The following is a 19,129-nucleotide window of genomic DNA, read 5'->3' as shown; positions in this document are numbered from 1 at the left end:
AGAGAGATCTGCCTGAAAAACTAAAATGGATAATGGGAGAGAAATACACCTCAAATTGAACTCTGGCCTCTACGTGTGCACACACAGGCAAGTGAGTCCATGCATGTGCGCATACACCCCACACACTAATAAGAAGGAGAGAAGGGGCCTGGAGAGATGGCTCAGTAGTTAGTGCACTGGCTGCTCTTCTGGAGGACCCAGGTTCAATACCCCATCATGACTGCCTGTAACTCCAGTTCCAAGGGACCTGACGCCCTCTTCTGGCTCCACAGGCACCAGGCATGCACATGATCCACAGACATACAAATAGGCGAAACACACATACGCATAAAATAAAATGATAATGACTTTTTTTAAAGAATTAAAATAAGAATTATAACCTAGAGAGAACACACATGACCAAAGCCACTCGTCACACACTGAAAATAAAGTGATATTATTTGCTCTTTCCTCCTGTTGTTTTAAAGAGTGAGCTTGAACAGGAGTGATTAACAGGGCCGTTTACTGAGTAGCGGAAATATCTCTGAGCAGATTTTTCCAGGGGCTGAAACGCTTGTCTCTGGCTTTGTGACATCAGTCGGGAAACAACAGGGAGATGATTAGAAGCCAGACCCTAAAACTTTCCACTAATGTCTTGTAAACCAGGGCTCTCCTCTCTCATGGAGGAGACGCTGGAGTCGGCTGTGGGGCTGCGAGCTGGCACAGGAACTGCCAGAGGATTTCCATTGTCTTTGTTCTCCCAGACACCATGCGGCTTCTAAGGCACTGAGCTGGGCCCTCCTCTCCTGTTCCTCTCCCCCCGCCACCCCAACCCAGGGGCTCAGAAAACACTCAGAAGAGTTTTGATCTGGCCATCTTTTCTTTCTTGACAGAGAGGTGTGACATTCCCAGCCTCCCATGTAATCATGAGCAAGGGACCTCACCTGTGACTGTTTCCTAATTTGTGAGAATTTTAATGGTACCTACTTCTTAGGTTGTTTACGTGGACAGCCAGAGAAGAGAGGAGTCACTGCTCCCGTGCCCAGGACATTCTTTAGGTGCTCAGAGGCCTGGTTGACAGCAGGTGCTCAACAGAAATCATCCTGAGTGATGTGATGGCATGTGCCTGAAATCCCAGCACTTGGGACACTGAGATAGGTAGGAAGAAGAATAGAGAGTTCGAGGCCAGCCTGAGCACAAAGCAGTACCCTGTCAGGAGAAGGAGGTGGGAGAGGAAAGGAAGGGCCAGGCTTGCAGTTCTGACTGTTGGATGAGCTAAGAATCGTCTTAATTAGTTTTTCCTCTTCTTGGGCTGGTTGGGAGCAATCTCTCTCATTCACTCAGTTTTTTAACTTACTCATTTGTTGTTGTTTTTGTTTAATTTGTACGTATTCACTTATTGGGTCTGTGTGCTTGTGTGTGCTTGTGCGTGCTTGTGCATGCTTGTGCAGGGTGTCAGGCTTGGTGGCCACGCTCACTGAACCATCCCAACAGTCCCTCATATGTCGTCTAGGCATGTGAGAGGCCAGGTGCACACAGGTACCGGCCGGCTCAAGCCAAGTAGGGCCCATGGAATGACTGTCAACCATAGGTGAATCATCCCTGCCCCACCCCCCGCAAACCTGACTGATATATCTGTGTCCCTGACTCTTCCCCAGGTGTCACAGCTGGAGCTGACTCTTCAGGCATCCAAACAAAATGGCACTGGGACCCGAGAGGTGTTCCTGGTCCTTGTTTCCAACGAAACTGTCTTGGTGAAGCTCCAGGCCCCGGAAATCCCATTGCACCTGGCTCGCGTGAGTGTGTGACCCCTAACCCCAGGCCGGTTGTGGGAAACCCCTGCCTGATGTCCCTTTCTGTGAGCCAGAGGTTGATGTCCGGGTGGCCATGATTCAAAATGGCCGTACCTTGAGTTCCACAGCCCTGACTAGAACACCCAGGGATGAATGGGACCTAGAACAGGAGTCTGGACCAGGAGGTGGATGGATGCGGCAATTCGGGACAGCAGGAAGGGTGGGGAGGTAGCGACAGGACCAGAAGGTAGGCCCAGAGGAGGTGGGGGGGGGGTAGAAGTAAAGCCCCTCTCACAGATGGACACGTAGACCAGCGTGGTAACAGCTCCGTGGAAAATGCCTCCCAAGTCCAGCCGCAAAGGCCCAGCTTCCCTTCCCAGAATGCCCTTAGCACTGAGCAGGGGGATCAAGGCAATCACTGAAGCGCTGAGGAGCTCCGGCCGGAGGACCTGCTGCTGCGGCCCAATTCCCTAAGGTTGCCTCTTTTTACTTGATCACCACCCACAGGCCAGACGCCTGTCTTGTGTCAGGCTGCAAGCCAGCAGACTGACAGAGACCATGCTCTTTAGTCACAGCGTAACCCTGTTTTACTGAGGTTAAAGCCTGCAGAGCAGGCAGTGTGCTCCACTGCCCCCTCACGGTCAGACAGTCTTCCTTAACACCTAGCCGGAAGCCCTTCCGGGGCTGCGGTTACTCCAGCCCTGCTTCCTGTAACCCTCCTCTCCTCGGGTCACCTCCTCCAGGAAGTCTTCCTTCCCTAGGACTGTAGTTACCGATGGTTGTGGGTGCTGGGAATTGAACCTGGGTCCTGTGGAAAAGCAGTCGAGGGCTCTTAACCACTGAGCCATCTCTCCAGTCCCTCCCCTTTGTTGTTGTTATTGTTGTTGCTACTTATTTAAGGTCCCCTGACTTCTGTTTCTTCAATAATGATGTCTAGCTATTTTCTGAATGGTGAGATCCCCCATTGGTGTTTCAATCATTCATTATTTTTCATGCTTCTCATCTTTTCCCCTCCATTGCCCCCTTCTCCGTGCATCGGGGGCACCTACTATGTGGCAGGTGTTGGGTTTTTTTGTTGTTGTTGTTGTTTTTTAAAGATTTATTTATTTATTATGTATACAGCATGTATGACTGCAGGCCAGAAGAGGGCACCAGATCTCATTACAGATGGTTGTGAGCCACCATATGGTTGCTGGGAATTGAACTCAGGACCTCTGGAAGAGCAGTCAGTGCTCCTAACCACTGAGCCATCTCTCCAGCCCCAGGTGGTGGTTTTTTTGAGACAGAGTTTCGCTGTGTAGCTTTGGAGCCTGTCCTGGATCTTGCTCTGTAGACCAGGCTGGCCTTGAACTCACAGAGATCCACCTGGCTCTGCCTCCCGAGTGCTGGGATTAAAGGCGTGCGCCACCACTGCCCAGCCTCTGGCAGGTGTCAAGAAGCAACTGGTACAACAGGATCCCCAATGAACAAAGACAGCACCTGCAAGGTGTCCAGCACTGTGTGGGAGGGGCACTGAGACCCCCTCCCATACCTCAGAGTGTAGAGGGATACAGAGTAGCTATGTGATGACATTCTGTAAGGCTTGAATGAGTGCCTCATGGTAAGGGTAAGGCTGGGACAGATGGATGAAGGAATGTGTGCCTCTGTGTAGCACTGGTGTGCAGAAGAGAGATGGGACAGACCTGGAGGCCTCGGGCTAACTGACGACTTTGAGCCTTGGCATTCTTGGTTCTGGCCTCTTTTCTGCCAACTGACTGAGCTGACTCCCCAAACTGGTTTCTGACCTGCGTGGTCAGAAGTGACTCAGCACTCTCTGTCTCCACAGGACCCCAACAAGACCATCTTTCCAGAGGAGCGAGAAGTCAGCATCACAACATTGCCGTCCCTTACCTCCAGGAAGCAGATCCTTGACTGGGCAGCCAAAAGGAGCGCCATCACCTCGGTGGCCGCACTGGATAACCCCAAAAGCATTGTCCTCCAGCTGGGCCAAGGTCAGCTTCCTTACTTGCCTCTGGGTTCAAGTTCAATTGCAGAAACTGAGCAAACTCTGGGCTGGGGTACTACCAGCCCATGGTGGCACGTAATTTGCCCAAAGTCACCATGGCTGGACGATGCCCTTTGCAGCCAGTGACTGCTTCTTCATCAATGTATCAGATGAGAAGTGCTAGATTTTTTTCTTTACCTTGAAAATCCCAGCACAAGGGGCTAGAGATGTGGCGCAGTTGGCAGAGTGCTTGCCTGGCATAAACCCTGGATTTCATCTCCTGGATACACACAGACAGATCACGGTGGCACAGACCTGGAATCCCAGCACTAGGGGGGTGGAGTCAGGAGAATAAGGTATTCAAGGTCATCCTCTGCAACATAGCAATCTCAAGGCTAGCCTGGGCTACATGAGACTGTGTCTTTAAGAGAGGAGTGCTGGGGAGAGGCTCAGAGTGTAATGATTGCCACCCAAGCATGAGCACTGATGTGTAAAGCTGTCTTGGTGATATATGCACATAACCCCAAAGCTGGGGAGGCAGAGACAGGAGGATCCCAGGGCCTTGCTGGCCAGTCAGTCTAGCTGACTCTGGGAGCTCCGGGTTCAGCGAGAGACTGGGACTCAAAAGAATAATGTGGAGAACAACTAAGGAAGGCACCTGGCATGTGCTGATGTGCCGGGTGGGGGTGAGGGGACCACACCCTTGGCATGTGCCACAGGCTCACTCGCTATGTTAATCCTGTGTTGACAACGAGAAAACCAAGGCTGGGCACTCAGCAGGTGGTTCCTCTGTCTCCCACCTGTGAGACTCTGGCCTGAATGTCCCCACCGCTGCCTTGGGTTGAAGGCGGGGTGCGGCCCTCTGACATGCTCGTCTCCACAGCCTCAAGTGCACCACCCTACTGCTTGGCAGAAGCCAATCATGACATGGGCCTCACACTGGAATGGCAGCCTTCGGGCTCCCAAGTCCAAGGCTGCAGCTTTGAAGAGGAGAACAGGCACCGCCACAAGGAGGCGTATATCCTGAGGATCCTGCCAGGTTCCGCCGCCGCCAGGTAAGGGGGCTGGCCTCCTGGGGCAGGGCCCTCCCCCGTCAAGTCAATCAGCTCCTAACCTCCTGGCACAGCAGTGGTTTCCTGTTGTTGTGAAGAAACACTGTGACCAAGGCAATGTGCAGAGTTTATTTGGGCTTAGGGTTCTAAAGGGTCAGAGTTCACGACGGCAGAATGGAGGTCACAGGCAGCGGACAGATGAAAGGCACATCTGGAACCACAAACAGGAGGCAGAGAGCTCACACAAAGCTCACCCCTAGTGTCCTATGTCCTCCAGCAAGGCCCACCTCCTACGCCTTCCCAAACAGCATCAGCAGCTGCGGACCAAGCATTCAAATACCAGAGACTTATACATGACATCTCATTCTAGCCAGCACACCAGGTCTGTCCCCATACTTGAGCCCACACTCTGTCTGCCCACACTGACCCAAGTCCCTTCTGTACCTGCTGCAGGCCCCGGACGGTGACCGTGAATGTGGAGCTGAGCTGTGCATCTGGGGATCCCGACGCCATTCTCATCCTGCAGGGCCCTCCGTATGTGTCCTGGCTCATCAATGCCAACCACAACATGCAGTTCTGGGTGAGTGAGAGCCTTGCACCTCACACTCAGCCTAAGACCTGGCACACCGTGGTCATTCCATCTCAACTTTCTATTTTTCTTTTTTCGTTTTTCAAGACAGGGTTTCTCTGGGTAGCCTTGGCTGTCCTGGAACTCTGTAGACCAGGTTAGACTCAAACTCACAGAGATCCAATTATCTCTGCCTCCCAAGTGCTGGGAATAAAGGCGTGTGCCACCATCACCTGGCCCACCCCACTTTTTCTACCTTGTCTACTACCTGTTTTCCTTCCATTGTTAACTTAGAGACCACTTCCTCCAGGAAGCTTTCCTGAGGGGCCAGGGAGTCCCTTAGCCTAGCCTGCTGGGTCAAGGAAGACTCCTGGAGAGACAGCTCTGAGCTGGGTTAGAGGACAAATGGAAAAGGGGGGAGGAGGGGGAGGGTGGCCAGGCAGGGGCAAAGGGAAGGAGTCACCACAGCTGATGGCCCCTGCTGTCCTTTTCTGCCTTCAGACCACAGGTGAATACTCCATCAAGATCTTTCCAGAAAAGACCATCAAAGGCTTCGTGCTCCCAGACACACCCCAAGGCCTGATAGGGGAGGCCCACAAGCTCAACGCCAGCAAAATAGCCTCCTTTGCAGAGGTCTCTCTGGCCAGCGAAGTCTCCCTGAGGGCCTCCAGCTGTGGTGAGCCCCAGCCCTGTGACCCTGCCCTCCCCCCTGTGGCTCCCCTGGGGTCAGGCAGTACTGTTCTTTGAGTTGGGCCAGCTTCTCTGAGCCTCACTGGCCTCATCTGCCACAATGGGTAGTTAGCCCATAGTGAGTGTTCAGTGATCACCCACGCCACCCACCTCTGGCCCCACAGGTGGTGTGCCACAGACCACACCTGCGCCAGTTCTGACCACACCTCCCAAGGACAGTTGCAACCCTGGGCTACTCATGTCCCTGATCCAACCAAAGTGTGGCAATGACGTCATGACTCTGACACTCAGTAAGAAACATGTGCAGGTAAGTGAATCCCTGCCCCTTCTTCTTGGGGTGACACGGACTTTGGGGGGCCTAGCCCAGGCAGTAAGACAAGTCACATCCCTCGGCAAGTCTCAGTTTTCTCATTTGTGAAATGCAGTTTGAGCCTAGCACAGAGCCATGCACGTGTATTCCCAGAACCCAGGAGACTGAGCCAGGAGGATGGTGAATTCCAGACCAGACTAGGCTACATAGAAGGTCCATAAAGGAAAACAGGAGTTTAAGGACATCCTCAGCTACATGGGGAATTTGATGATAGCCTAGGCTACATGAGCCCCACTCTCAAAACACCAGTAATAATAATGCCAATATTAGGTAGTCGTTAATAATCTTAATGCTGGCTGAACCAAGTGGTCACAGAAATTTTTACCATGTGATCTTTGCCTGATTGATAAATACAAAAAGCAGCGTGTGGGACTGGGGAGATGTTCCGCGAGAGAGTGTTTGCTGGGCAAGCATGAGGAGCTGGGTTTGGATCCCCAGAACCTGAATCAAAAACAGCCTCAGCACTGAGGGCAGAGAAACGAGGGTCCTAGAGACTCTGACCAGCCAGGCTAGCCAAGCAGTGAGGCCCAGGGTTAATAGGAGACCATCCCTGTCTTGCCAGGCATGGTAGCACATGATTTTAATCCCAGCACTTAGGAGGCAGAGGCAGGCAGACCTCTGTGAATTCAAGGCTAGCCTGGTCTACATGGTGAGTTCCAGGCCAGCCAGGACTATATAGTGAGACTCTGTTGATGGGGTGGGGGTGGTGTATCCTGTCTCAAAAACTAAGGTGGATGAATCCAATGAGATGGCACAGTGAATAAAACTTGCCACACAAGCCTAACCTGAGCTCAATCCCTGGAACCCACATAAAGGTGGAAAGAAAGGACCAATTCCACCAAGTTGGATGTCACACACTCAATAATAATAATAATTTAATTTAAAAAACATAAGTGAAGCACAACAGTGGAAGATGCCTGATGCCTGATTTCAAACTCTGGCCTCCACATGTGTGCACCTGTGTGCAGGTGTACAAACAATGGGTAGACCACACACACATACAGAGTATGTAGACCACATGCATAAAGTTTAAATTTAATTTTAATTTAAATGCATACTTTTTAGAATATAACAACTAGAATGGGGAATATACGTACACACACACACTATGACTTTCACTATGTATTCCTGATTGGCCTGGAACTCACTCTGTAGACCAGGCTGGCCTCAAACTCACAGATACCCACTGCCTGTCTTCTGGGTGCTGGGATTCAAGGTCTGTGCCACCAGTGCTGGCAGAGAATGGAGAAAATCTTCCTTTTCCCTCCTGATGACAGCAGCTGCCGACATTGGGCTGTCCTTCCTTCCTTCGTTCCTCTCTCTTCCCTTCCTTCCTTCCTTCCTTCCTTCCTTCCTTCCTTCCTTCCTTCCTCTCTCTTTTCTTCCTTCCTCTCTTCCTTTCCTTCTTTCCTTCTTTCCTTCTTTCCTTCCTTCCTTCCTTCCTTCCTTTCTTCCTTTTCTCTCTCTCTCTTTCTTTATTTTCTATTCTTTGGTATTTTTTGTTGTTGTTTTCCCTAGACAGGGTCTCATATAGCCCAGGCTAGCCTTGAGCTCTCTACCTACCCAAGGGTGACCTTGAACTTCTGATCCTCCTGCCTGCACCTTGTCCTGTGGGTTGCTTAGAAGCCTTTTCTCTGTTTCTTGCACGGGGTAACCAGAACAGGTGGCCTCTACACTATGATTCCGATCTTTTTACAACTTTGAATGCTGTCCTTAATGCCACAGTATCAGCTATGCTAGTGACCTGCTGTCCCGGATTCCTCCCCAGGTGCTCAGCAGTAGGCTGCATCCACTTCTGCAATGTTGTAAACATGCTCAGGGGGTCCCAGTGAGTAAAGCTGTGTGCAGATGGTTTTTCAGGGAGGTTTCCGGAACACAATTAAATCTTCAGAGCGTTTTTTTTTAAGATTTATTTATTTATTTTATGTATGAGTGCCCTATCATGCATGTACACCTTTATGCCAGATGAGGGCATCAGATCCCACTAGAGATGGTTGTCACCACATGGTTGCTGGGAATTGAACTCAGGATCTCTGAAGGGCAGCCGGTGCTTTTAACCACTGAGCCATCTCTCCAGCCCCTCTTCTTCAGAGTGCTTTAGGAGAGAGCTTTGACCACTTCTCCCTACTTCCACACTGATATCAAGAACAGGGAAAACCCTCTGCCTGTGTGGGAGGGGAATGTGAGTGCTCAGTTATTGTTCTAATTAAGATTCTTCCTTAGCAGCAAGCTAAGGCCTGGCTTCTTGTGACTAATAAGAACCCAATTGTTTCTGGGGCTTGGTGTGTCTCGATTTCTGTATGATTTTTAAAATTTTATTTTTATTTACTTTTAGGTGAAGTCTTGTGTAGCCCAGGTTGTGTGGCTGAAAGTTTTCCAGTGTCCCACCTGGCCCCCGCACAGTCCAGACAAATCTCTTTACCCGCAGTCCTGTAGCCGCTTATAAAATAATCATTCAGAGGCTTAATATTATTTAGAAGTGCTCGGCCATTAGCTCAGGCTTATTACTGAGTAGCTCTTACACTTAAATTACCCCATAATTCTTGTCTATGTTTAGCCACATGGCTTGGTACCTTTTCTCAGTTCTGCCTTGTCATCTTGCTTCTTCTATGTCTGGCTGGTGACTCCTGACTCAGCCTTCCTCTTCCCAGAATCCTCCTCACCTGCTCTCCCCGCCTATACTTCCTGCCTGGCTACTGGCCAATCAGCCTTTTATTAAACCAGTGTACAAGGGGTTATTCCACACAGGGTTGGCCTTGAGCTTGCTGTGTAGCCTGGAGCTGAGGATAACCTTGAACTTGTGGTCCTCCTGACCTCACTCCATATATGCATGAGACACTGTGCCAGGTCATTCTCCCTTTGGGTTTAGTTTTCTGCATTTTGGTTCCAGTTTCTCCCCACCTCCCACTGCTGGGGGTGGAACCCACCTGGGGCCATGAAATGGTCTCAAGTCTGTGTTCTACGGCTGAGCTGTGTCCGCAGCCCCAGACAATGGGTTTAACATACTTTTGTTTTTGGAGTCAGCATCTGACTTTGAATCCGTGTCGGTGTGGAACTCCATATGTGGACCAGACTGGCTTGAACTCAACAGAAATCTGCCTGCCTCTATCTTCTAAGGATTAAGATTCAAGACTCACAGACAGGGTTGAGGATTTAGCTTAGGGGTAGAGTGCTTGCCTAGCAGGCACATGGTCCTAGGTTGGTCTTCAGCTACCAGGGTTGGGGGGCAGGGATGGATAACAAAAAAGATCCCCCCCCCCAAAAAAAAATCCAAGGTAATGGGCACACACAACCTTTGCTGAGTAGTGGTGGTGAATGCCCTTAATCCCAGCACTCAGGATGCAGAGGCAGTTGAATCTTTGTGAGTTTGAAGTCAGCCTGGTCTACAGAGGGAGATCCAAGACAGTCAAGACTATACAAAGAAACTCTATCTCAAAAACAAAACAAAACAAAAACCAACCAAATAAACAAACAAAACCCACAACAACAATAACAAAAAGATTAAAGACATACACAATCATGCCCCAGCTTCTTTTTTTTTTTAAACAAAAATTTCAGGTATAAAATGTATATGGGTGTTTTGCCTACATGCAAGTTTGTGCACCACATGTGTGCAATGCCCATGGAGGCCAGAAGAGGGCGCTGGATCCCCTGGAACCAGAGTTACAGATAGTTATTATGAACTGCCATGTATGTGCCAGGCACTGAACCCAGGTTCTATATGAGTAGCTAGTGCTCTTAACCACTGAGCTTTTCAGCCCCTTCTTTTAGCTTTGAAAATTAAAAAAAAAAAAATTTTTTTTAATTAAGATGGAGCTGGAGAGATGGCTCAGAAATTAAAAGCATTTGCTGTTCTTTCAAAAGACCTGGATTTGATTCCCAGCACCATACAGTGGCTCACAATCATCTGTAACTCCAGTTCCACAGGGTCTAATATCTTCTGCTGGCCTCTGAATGTACTGCATATATGTGGTGTAAAGACATACATTCAGGCAAAACACACACACACACACACACACACACCCTGGGTTCAATGGTTCAATTCTCAGAAATACAAAAACTAAAGAGGACCTTCTAGCTGCTCATCCTCCATAGTTTTTTTCCTGGCCTTTAAGTCTCAGAGCTTTGATAAATCATCCGTGTCCCCTCAAAGACATTTAAATAAGGATTTGTTTTACTTCTTTTTTTAAAAAAAAAAAATTATTTTTATTTTATGTGCATTGGTGTTTTCCCTGCATGTATGTCTGTGTGAGGGTGACAGATCTTGGAGTTACAGACAGTTGTGAGCTTCTGTGTGGTTGCTGGGAATTGAACCCGGGTCCTTCTGAAAAGGAGCCAGTGCTCTTAACCGCTGAGCCATCTCTGTAGCCCATATTTTACTTCTTTTTAAATTATGTGTAGGGTGGGTATCTGCATGGGGGTGCATGTGTCCATGGAGGCCAGAAGGGATCATCCATCAGAGCTGGAGTTTCAGGTAGTTGTGAGCATTCTGACCTGGGTTGGGTGCTGGGAACTGAACTTGAGTCCTCTGCAAGAACAGCCAGTGCTCTTAACCCCTGAGCCAGTTCTCCAGCCCCAGTGGGCAGTTCTCAGAGTGTTAGGGAAGTGGCAGTGAGGACTGAGGAGGAGCAGGGCCTCCTAATGGCACCCTTCTCCCCTGAACCAGACTCTGCAGTGCGCCATCACAGCCCTGACTTTCTGGGACCCCCGCTGCCAGGCTGAGGACAGTGATGACCACCTCGTCTTGAGCAGCACCTACTCCAGCTGTGGCATGAAGGTGACAGCACATGTGGTCAGCAATGAGGTAAGGCCTTCCTGGGACCGCAGGTACCTCACTGGTCCTCAGGGCTGAGCAATGTCTGGGGGAGCAGGGAGGAGCAGCCAGTAGGAGCCAAAGTTGGGACCTTGCTTAGCTCAGCCTTCCAGGCCCCAACACGGGTGTGGGAGGCGGGACTTCCTCTGGGGCCTCTCTGGCTCTGACCAGCTTCTTGCCTCTCTCTGTCTTTCCAGGTGATCATCAGTTTCCCATCAGGCTCGCCACCGCTTCGGGTGAGATGGACAGTCCTATCATGCTCTTCGCGTGGTTAGGGTGTACGGCTTGGGCTGGGGCCCCTTTCTGGCCTGGCAGGGAGCAGGCCTCAGGAAGAAACAGTCCTGGATCCTAACAAGCCCTGTGTTTCCAGTGCGCCTCGGTCTCCCCTTCTGTCCAATGGCTGTGGTGCTGCTGAGGGTTACACTTTCAGCTTCTTAAATCCAGGAGTGTAGCACACAGCGGCTCTGTGGCCTTGGGCAAACCATTTAACCCCCTTGGGCTCTAAGGTCATTAGCTGTAAACTGTGGCATGGGAAGAGATCTCTCCCCACAGGGGTCTTAGGAGCAGCCACTGAGATGTGTGGATTTTTTCCCCATTAGCCTAGTGAGTTCTTGATAAATTTGAGTTAATGTAAAAAGTGAGGATAAGGTCAGGCGATTCCTGCTGCCACCCCTTCCAAACTGTCCCCCTCACGCCCTCCCGTAGAAAAAGGTGCAGTGCGTCGACCTGGTCAGCTTCTCCTTCCAGCTGGGCCTCTACCTCAGCCCGCACTTCCTCCAGGGATCCAGCACCATCGAGCTGGGCCAGCAAGGCTTCGTTCAGGTATGGGGCACCCTGCTCGGCTCCTCGGGTCTGTGTGCTTTTCTTCCCAACACTGTTAGAGGAAAGATGAAATGTCACCCTCCAGCGGACGGTGAGGGCCAGCCTGGGTGTGTGGAAGAGACAAACAGGAAGGAAACTGCAAATGGGAATGTCCCAGTGTCCTTCCTCTTTGCTCTATGGGGCCGCTGCTTGTCTTCTACAGAGGACGGGGACTCCCCTTCCAGCTCATCTCAAGTCAAGTCAGTGAAGGGGCAAGGACATCACATCTGCACATGTCACACCCCCCTTACTTCTCTGTGCAGGTGAGCATGTCCCCATCGACCTCTGAGGTCACGGTCCATCTAGATAGCTGCCATCTGGATTTGGGGCCTAAAGGGGACATGGTAGAACTCATCCAGAGCCGAGCAGCCACGGGCAGCTGTGTGAGTTTGCTGTCCCCGAGCCCTGAGGGTGACCCACGCTTCAGCTTCCTCCTCCGTGTCTACATGGTGCCCACACCCACAGCTGGCAACCTCAGCTGCAAATTAGCCCTGCAGCCCAGCACCTCGTCCCAGGTGAGTGGGCATGGCCCAGGTCTAGTTTCAAGGTGGCTTCTGGGTCTGGGGTGATAGTGCAGGGAGATGGAGACAGCTGGCGGCCAGCAGAGCGAGAGCCAGGCATGGGGCTTCACAGCCTGGCTATCGGGAGCAGTCACTGCTACCTACAGCCTTAAGAATCTGCGGCATTAGAACATACATATAGCTGCAACTATCCATCCATTCACCCTCTGCATATTTAGCCATCCGTCCGTCATGCATCCACCAGGAACTGGACCGTTCACCCACATACCCAACCATCCATTCACCTTCCAACCACCCACACACCCATTCATCCACCTACCCACTCACCCACCCACCTCTCCACCCATCCATCAACCCACCCACACATTCATCCACCAGTCTACCAATCCACCGACCTACCTACCCGTCCCTTCACCCACCCACTCCTCCACCACCCACCCGTGCATCCCTCCCCTCCATCAGCCACCCACCTACCCTTCTATCTGCTCATCCACCAACCCTATCCACCCATCGTTCTCAGGACTTCCCATCTAGCCCCTCACTTCCAGCATCCCGCCCACCCACCCATGCGGTGATCACTAGTATGGCTGATCTCAATGAACCAGAGAGCTTAGGGAAGACTAACAGGAAAGCTTGCCTTTCTACTTTGCTGGTATCAGCATGTTACTGTCCAGTGAGTCTCCATTCTCAGGCCCTCAGTCCTGACACACTCATGAGAACATTGCAGGTATCTGCAGGACTCAAAGACCTCCAGAAGCTGGGGCCACCAGAGGGCCACACCCTCCCGGCCCCGAGCCTCCAGCCTGTGAAACTGGATCTGGGATGGCCTGGTGTGTGGCTCACGGCTTGCACGGGGTAACAGATGCAGAGCTCCTACTAAACACATGAGCATCAGGGGCCTCCATTCACAGTAGCCACAGACTATCCCGCTCTCACACAGCACACGCCACCCTAGGACTTGTCCACAGGCTCCCAGCTAGAAAGTGACAGACTAGGACTCAGCCAAGGCTTGGGAATGGTGGCAAGTCAGAGCTGCGGAGCCAGGGAGAACCACATGCTGCCAGCTGAAGGCTGGACCACTTATCCATCACTCTCCTCCCTCAGGAAGTCTACAAGACCGTCTCCATGCGCCTGAACATCGTTAGCCCTGACCTGTCTGGTGAGTAGGGAACAGTGGACTGTGGAGGGATGGAGCCCAGAGACTGGTGGGAAGGACGGGGCAGGGCAGCCCTTGAGAGGAGAGGAGAGGAGGCGTCTCAGGCCCAGTAGCCCGAGGAGCTCACAGTAAGATGCACCTTAACAGAGGAAGGCTGTTGAGTGCCATGGGTCGGCTCTCCCGACCTCAGGCCCCTCCCACACCTCATCTGTCCCCTTAGTCACTGGTACACCTTGCTGGAGGACTCGACCTCCTGGATGGAACTCGGGGCACCTTAGGTGTGGTATAGGCCTTATGTTCCTTGACACCCCCAGGGTGGAGGAAGACCCTTCAGCCTGGTACCCGCTGGTCTCTTTTATTTGTTCCCCTGGACCAGGGCACCACCAAGCAAGTGAGTTCCTGTTGCTAGGAGCAGATGCATGCCATGTAGACTGGGATGGCTTGTGCTCACCCCCAGCCAGGATCAACAATGCAGGGTTCCTAAGCTCCCTGCATAGACGGAAGCCAGAGACCAAGGGCCCAGGGCCACGTAGGTCAGGCGTGTGGCAGGAGTAAGGGCTGCAGCAGCACTAGTCTGAAAAGATGCCCTGGCCCGTTGGAAGCCGCATAAGGCTCAGAGATGAGCAGGGGCTCATCTCAGGTTATGTGCCATGGCACCTAGTAGACCAACCATAGACATTTCTTTGAGACAGAAGGGTGGCCCAAAAGGCCCAGCTGGCTGGGCCCTCAGTTCAGTACTGTACTGAGTCCACGTGCTAGATGAAGTTCAGAGAACTCAGGAGTCACCGGCTGAACTGAAAAGTAGCATAATCCCTGTGACCCAGGCCAGCATGACAGGGTAGGGACAGGCCCGAGGCCCGAGTACAGCAGCAACACTGACTGCCGTTGGCCCTTCTTTGGTCACACAGGCAATGGCCTCATCCTGCCCTATGTACTGGGCATCACCTTTGGTGCCTTCCTCATCGGGGCCCTGCTCACAGCTGCGCTCTGGTACATCTATTCTCACACACGTGAGTATCCCAAGCCCCCAACCCACCCCTACAGCGGGCACTCGGAGGCCCTCCACACCACCCTGGGGCATGCTCAGCGAAGCCTCTGGGGAAGTGGGGAGCCCTGGCTGGGGCCCTGACCTCCACCCCTGCCCACGCCCCTCAGGTGCCCCCAGCAAGCGGGAGCCCGTGGTGGCGGTGGCGGCCCCGGCCTCCTCTGAGAGCAGCAGTACCAACCACAGCATCGGGAGCACCCAGAGTACCCCCTGCTCCACCAGCAGCATGGCATAGTGCCCAGCCTGGAGCCTCGGGGGCCCCCCAGCCAGCCCTGGCCCCACAGCAGAGACCAAGCAGCCAGAAGCTGGGAACCGCTGGCCATGAACCAGTGCCCGGAGCCAAACACCTCCACTCAGCAGAGGATGGAGCATGCCCTCTGCACCTACCCCTCGCACCTCCCTCGCAGAGGCTTGCTGCCAGTGGAGACTCCAGCCCGGAGCACCCCGGGGTCTCCTCACCCCACTTCACAGAACTCTCCAACCCAGGGGCTCTGGGATACGGCTGCCCGGATCTACAGAGAGACACAGCACTGCCCTGTTCATCCACATTGCTGTAGAGGCTCAAGCAGCTGCCTTCCAGCTGGATCCTGCGCTGGTGAACTGGGCAGGGTGGGAAGTGAGAACTCCGGACACGCCAGCCCAGCCCAGCCCAGCCCAGCCGAGCCCAGAGCCACCCGCATCTGGTCCTGGTGGCCTCCTCACCTGAACTGGCACAACTTTGGTGGGGGAAACAGAAGCTGAGGGGTGCTCAGCTCAGGGAGGGGCATCTCAGAAGAGGCAAGAACAGTAGGGTGGGGGAACCCAGCCCCTCCCAGAAATGCCACAGAGACCTCCTCCCAGCCCACCCACTGGGTGGGAAGCAGGAGAGGAGTGGCCAGGCTGCCGGTCCTGGGCCAAGCCCTGTAAATTCGCCAATAAATTAGACATGAAACCAGTGCCCCTTTGGGTTGTACTGGGAAAAGGGGAAGAGCCATTATGACACAGAACGGGACGGCACCCCTTGGGCTGGCCTGGTGGCAGATGGCCAGAGCACATGTTCAGAGGAAGCCGGTCCCCTCTGCTGCTCACTCATTTGGTGGCCCAACCCTAAGCCCTGTCTGCAGTCTCTGGGGTTTGGGACACAGCTCCCCCCTAAAGCTCTGAGTTCTAATCCTGAACATGTCTCTTCCCCGATGGGCCTGTGAACAGCTCCATGGCTCCTGGAAGCCAGCCACTCTCCCTCATCTGTAAGATGGGCACACAGACTGAACACAGGGTGGGCGAGGAGGTTTCAGAGCAGTGTCTTGGTGTGTGGCAGACAGACATCGGTCCAGTCTTTTTGTGACACAGGCCACCTTATGCTCTGAGGAGTGCATGCTAGAAGATGCTCCTAGGCCATACAGCCAGGGCCGTCTTTACCCCTCCAGCTCCTACACTCCAGTAGCTCCAACCCCAAACCCCAAAAGTCTGACGAGAGAGCTAGGAGGTAGCGCTTAAGAGTCAATCAAAAGTTTGTTGTTTATTTACAAAAAATAAAAAATGAAAGGGCTTAAAAGCTTCAATTAGTTCTAGCAACTCACAGTCCCCAAATGCCCAGGCAAAGGCCCTCTCTCTTCCCAGAAGGCACCGGGGGAAGAGGAAGTCTCTGGCCTAGCCTCAGGCAGGTCTATAGGCTGGTCAGGCAGCTTGCACATAAGCCGGGTCTGAGCCAGGAGGCAACAGGGAGACGGGCTGGACTGAAAGCCTGCAATGGCAGGGACTCTGGGAAGCCCCCTGCTGTCTATGCCGGAGGAAGGAGAGGCCACGGTGTGGCTGGCGCTTCTCGCATCCCTAGGCCAGTCTCAAAAGGAATCTGTAAGCAGAAATCCAAAGGCACTGAGTATCCGTCTGTGGAGAAGCAGGCAGGTGTGAAGTTCCCGGCTCTGATCCCCGGCCTTGGCTACTGGGACAGGGAAGGCTCCAGCAGCTTTAGGACTCCACCCACCAGGTGCAGGCTCCCCGTAACCAGTACATGGATGGCGGCAGCCTCACGCAGAATGCTTGCCCCACTGCTGGCTGTGGGGTGGCTGAGGAGGCTCCTCAGGGGGGTCGGGGGTTGAAAGATGGGATCCCGGCCTTGGCTGATCCACTGCAGGGCGTGGGAGATGCAGCTAAAAACTAGGGAGTCCGTGCTAGCAGAGTGCAGTGGGTGTAGCGCCAGCAGCTGGGAGCCCCCCGGTCCACCGGGCTCTGCGCCGCCGCCGGGGCCGCTCCAGAGGTCGGGGCCGGCTTCTTTCTCGGCCAGGCAGCTCCAGTGTTGCTGGTGTTGGAGGCAGCGGAGCAGCACCTGGTCCAGAGTCACCGTGAAGTTCTGCTGGTCTGGGGAGTCCACGACAAGGCGTCAGGGGAGGGGAGGGGCGGGGCTGGCCCACAGCCAGCGCTGGCTTAGCACCTGGCTTTCTAAACAGCATTCGCCAGACTCTGCAGGCCGCCCGCACCGTGGACTGTGCCCGGTGCAAAGTGCTCGCTAGAGTGAGAACCAGAGCCTGGTGGTCCAACTCCACCACTCCATGCTCATCTTTACAGTGTCCAGCTGGTCCCCCACCAGGTGGGCCCAAGTATTTCCCAGGAAGCTGGTTAAAAATACAGATCTCAGAGCCCTCCAGACCTGGTCCAATGTGAGACCCGGACATCTATCTGCTGCTCACACCCCTTTAAAGTTTTTTAGATACAATTGCAGGACAGTACAAAAAGCATTTTAGGAGCCAGTGAGATGGCTTAGTGTGAAGACTTACCGCCAAGCCTGGCTACCCACATCTAATCCCGACAGCCCATGCCCCACAGGGTGGTAGGAGAGATCCAACTCTCCCACGCTGTCCTCTGACCTCCACTCATGTGCCCAACCCCAACTAAATAAGTGAATAGGTGTAATTAAAAATAACTTTTAAGGGGCTGGAGAGATGGCTCAGAGATTAAAAGCACTGACTGCTCTTCCAGAGGACCTGAGTTCAATTCCCAGCAAGCACATGGTGGTTCACAACCATCTGTAATGAGATCTGGTGCCCTCTTCTGGTGTACATACATACAAACAGAACATTGTATACATAATAAATAAATCTTAAAAAAAAAAGTAACTTTTAAGCCGGGCAGTGGTGGCTCACACCTTTAATCCCAGCACTCGGAGGCAGAGCCAGGTGGATCTCTGTGAGTTCGAGGCCAGGCTGGTCTACAGAGCGAGATCCAGGAAAGGCGCAAAGCTACACAGAGAAACCCTGTCTCGAAAAAACAAAAAACCCACTAGACCTGATAACCCCTTTACTGTGTTGCAGCTCCATGGCACAAATTTTAAATGTGCTAAGTGGTGTTTCTGTGATAAAATCTGTACCCTGGGGCTGGAGGGATGGCTCAGTTGTTAGGAGGCCTTGCTGTTCTTGCAGAGAACCAGGTTCAGTTCCCGGTATCCATCCACACGGTGGCTCACAACCGTCTGTAACTCCAGTCCCAGGGGACCTAATGACCTCTCCTGGCCTCCCCAGGAGCCAGGCACTCTGACATACACATACAATAAAAATGAATCTTTTTTAGAAATGCTATCTTCTAGCGTGGCTTGGAGGCTCCCATCCCTCCCTGGGCAGTCCACCTGGGGCCCTCGGCATCAGTCACGCCCCGTCCCCTCACCTGCGTTTTCTGTGGATGACACCTCTGTCAGGTTGGGGCAGAAGACGGCGTAGTCAAACCGGCAGGGCTGGGAGGCCAAGGGACACGGTGTCAGGGCTCTGAAAGGATGTCCCTCACACCACCTGACTTCCAAACAGCCCTCCAGGCCCACATCTCGGAGTAGCTGCCCGTCCCTGAACTAGTGACACTGAGGTCACCTTCAGCTCCTCCCCATTTGCTTCAGTGTCCTGGCTTGTAGCATGCACAGCCTATTGCCCTAAGTACTGGCACACAAGTACTGTACTGGAGATTTGGGGGGGGGGGTGCCTACTTAAGGTAGTTTAGCTAGAGAACAGGCCCCAACCCCTGGCTGGGCTAGTTTCTGTCTGTGAACCACTTCAGCCACCTGCTCTGAAATGGGAAATGATCCTAGGAGCCATTTTGGCCCTGACAGCTTAGAACAGACTCAGTTTCCCCAAGCAAAGATGCCACAGACAGCCAGGCATGGTGGTAGCTCACACCTTTAAACCCAGCACTTGGGAGACAGAGGCAGGTGAATCTCTATGAGTTCCAGACCAGCCTGGGCTACAGGGGACAGCCAGAACTACACAGAGAAACCCTGTCTTGAAAAACCAAACCACGATAAAAACCACGTCACCACGGGGAACGGCTCCATCTCACA

General features: G+C 52.8%; 2 protein-coding genes across 8 annotated transcripts in view; one reads left to right on the top strand and one right to left on the bottom strand.

The window, feature by feature from the left end:
• Positions 1 to 15,767, top strand: part of Eng (endoglin) — a 36,075-nt gene extending 20,308 nt beyond the window's left edge. Inside the window, exons 3-15 of the mRNA XM_028884736.2 lie at positions 1,638 to 1,775; positions 3,598 to 3,763; positions 4,640 to 4,811; positions 5,262 to 5,388; positions 5,878 to 6,052; positions 6,231 to 6,373; positions 11,103 to 11,240; positions 11,447 to 11,485; positions 11,955 to 12,071; positions 12,374 to 12,625; positions 13,736 to 13,790; positions 14,696 to 14,797; positions 14,943 to 15,767. Coding sequence (XP_028740569.1) covers positions 1,638 to 1,775; positions 3,598 to 3,763; positions 4,640 to 4,811; positions 5,262 to 5,388; positions 5,878 to 6,052; positions 6,231 to 6,373; positions 11,103 to 11,240; positions 11,447 to 11,485; positions 11,955 to 12,071; positions 12,374 to 12,625; positions 13,736 to 13,790; positions 14,696 to 14,797; positions 14,943 to 15,067 — 1,749 coding nt within the window. The 3' untranslated portion in view covers positions 15,068 to 15,767. The remainder of the gene's footprint in view (positions 1 to 1,637; positions 1,776 to 3,597; positions 3,764 to 4,639; positions 4,812 to 5,261; positions 5,389 to 5,877; positions 6,053 to 6,230; positions 6,374 to 11,102; positions 11,241 to 11,446; positions 11,486 to 11,954; positions 12,072 to 12,373; positions 12,626 to 13,735; positions 13,791 to 14,695; positions 14,798 to 14,942) is intronic.
• Positions 15,768 to 16,304: 537 nt separating this feature from the next.
• Fpgs (folylpolyglutamate synthase) overlaps positions 16,305 to 19,129 on the bottom strand; it is a 20,907-nt gene continuing 18,082 nt past the window's right edge. For all 7 annotated transcript variants that reach the window (XM_037204548.1, XM_037204550.1, XM_028884737.2 and 4 more), the window contains 2 exons: positions 18,469 to 18,535; positions 16,305 to 17,169 (listed from right to left, as the gene is read on the bottom strand). In XM_037204548.1, the coding sequence (XP_037060443.1) occupies positions 16,751 to 17,169; positions 18,469 to 18,535 (486 nt within the window). In that variant the 3' untranslated portion in view covers positions 16,305 to 16,750. The remainder of the gene's footprint in view (positions 17,170 to 18,468; positions 18,536 to 19,129) is intronic.

This window comes from Peromyscus leucopus, chromosome 4 (genome assembly GCF_004664715.2).
Source record: "Peromyscus leucopus breed LL Stock chromosome 4, UCI_PerLeu_2.1, whole genome shotgun sequence".
Classification (NCBI taxonomy): domain Eukaryota; kingdom Metazoa; phylum Chordata; class Mammalia; order Rodentia; family Cricetidae; genus Peromyscus; species Peromyscus leucopus.
The sequence above is the reverse complement of the archived record's forward strand: the minus strand, read 5'-3'. Positions and strand labels throughout refer to the sequence as shown.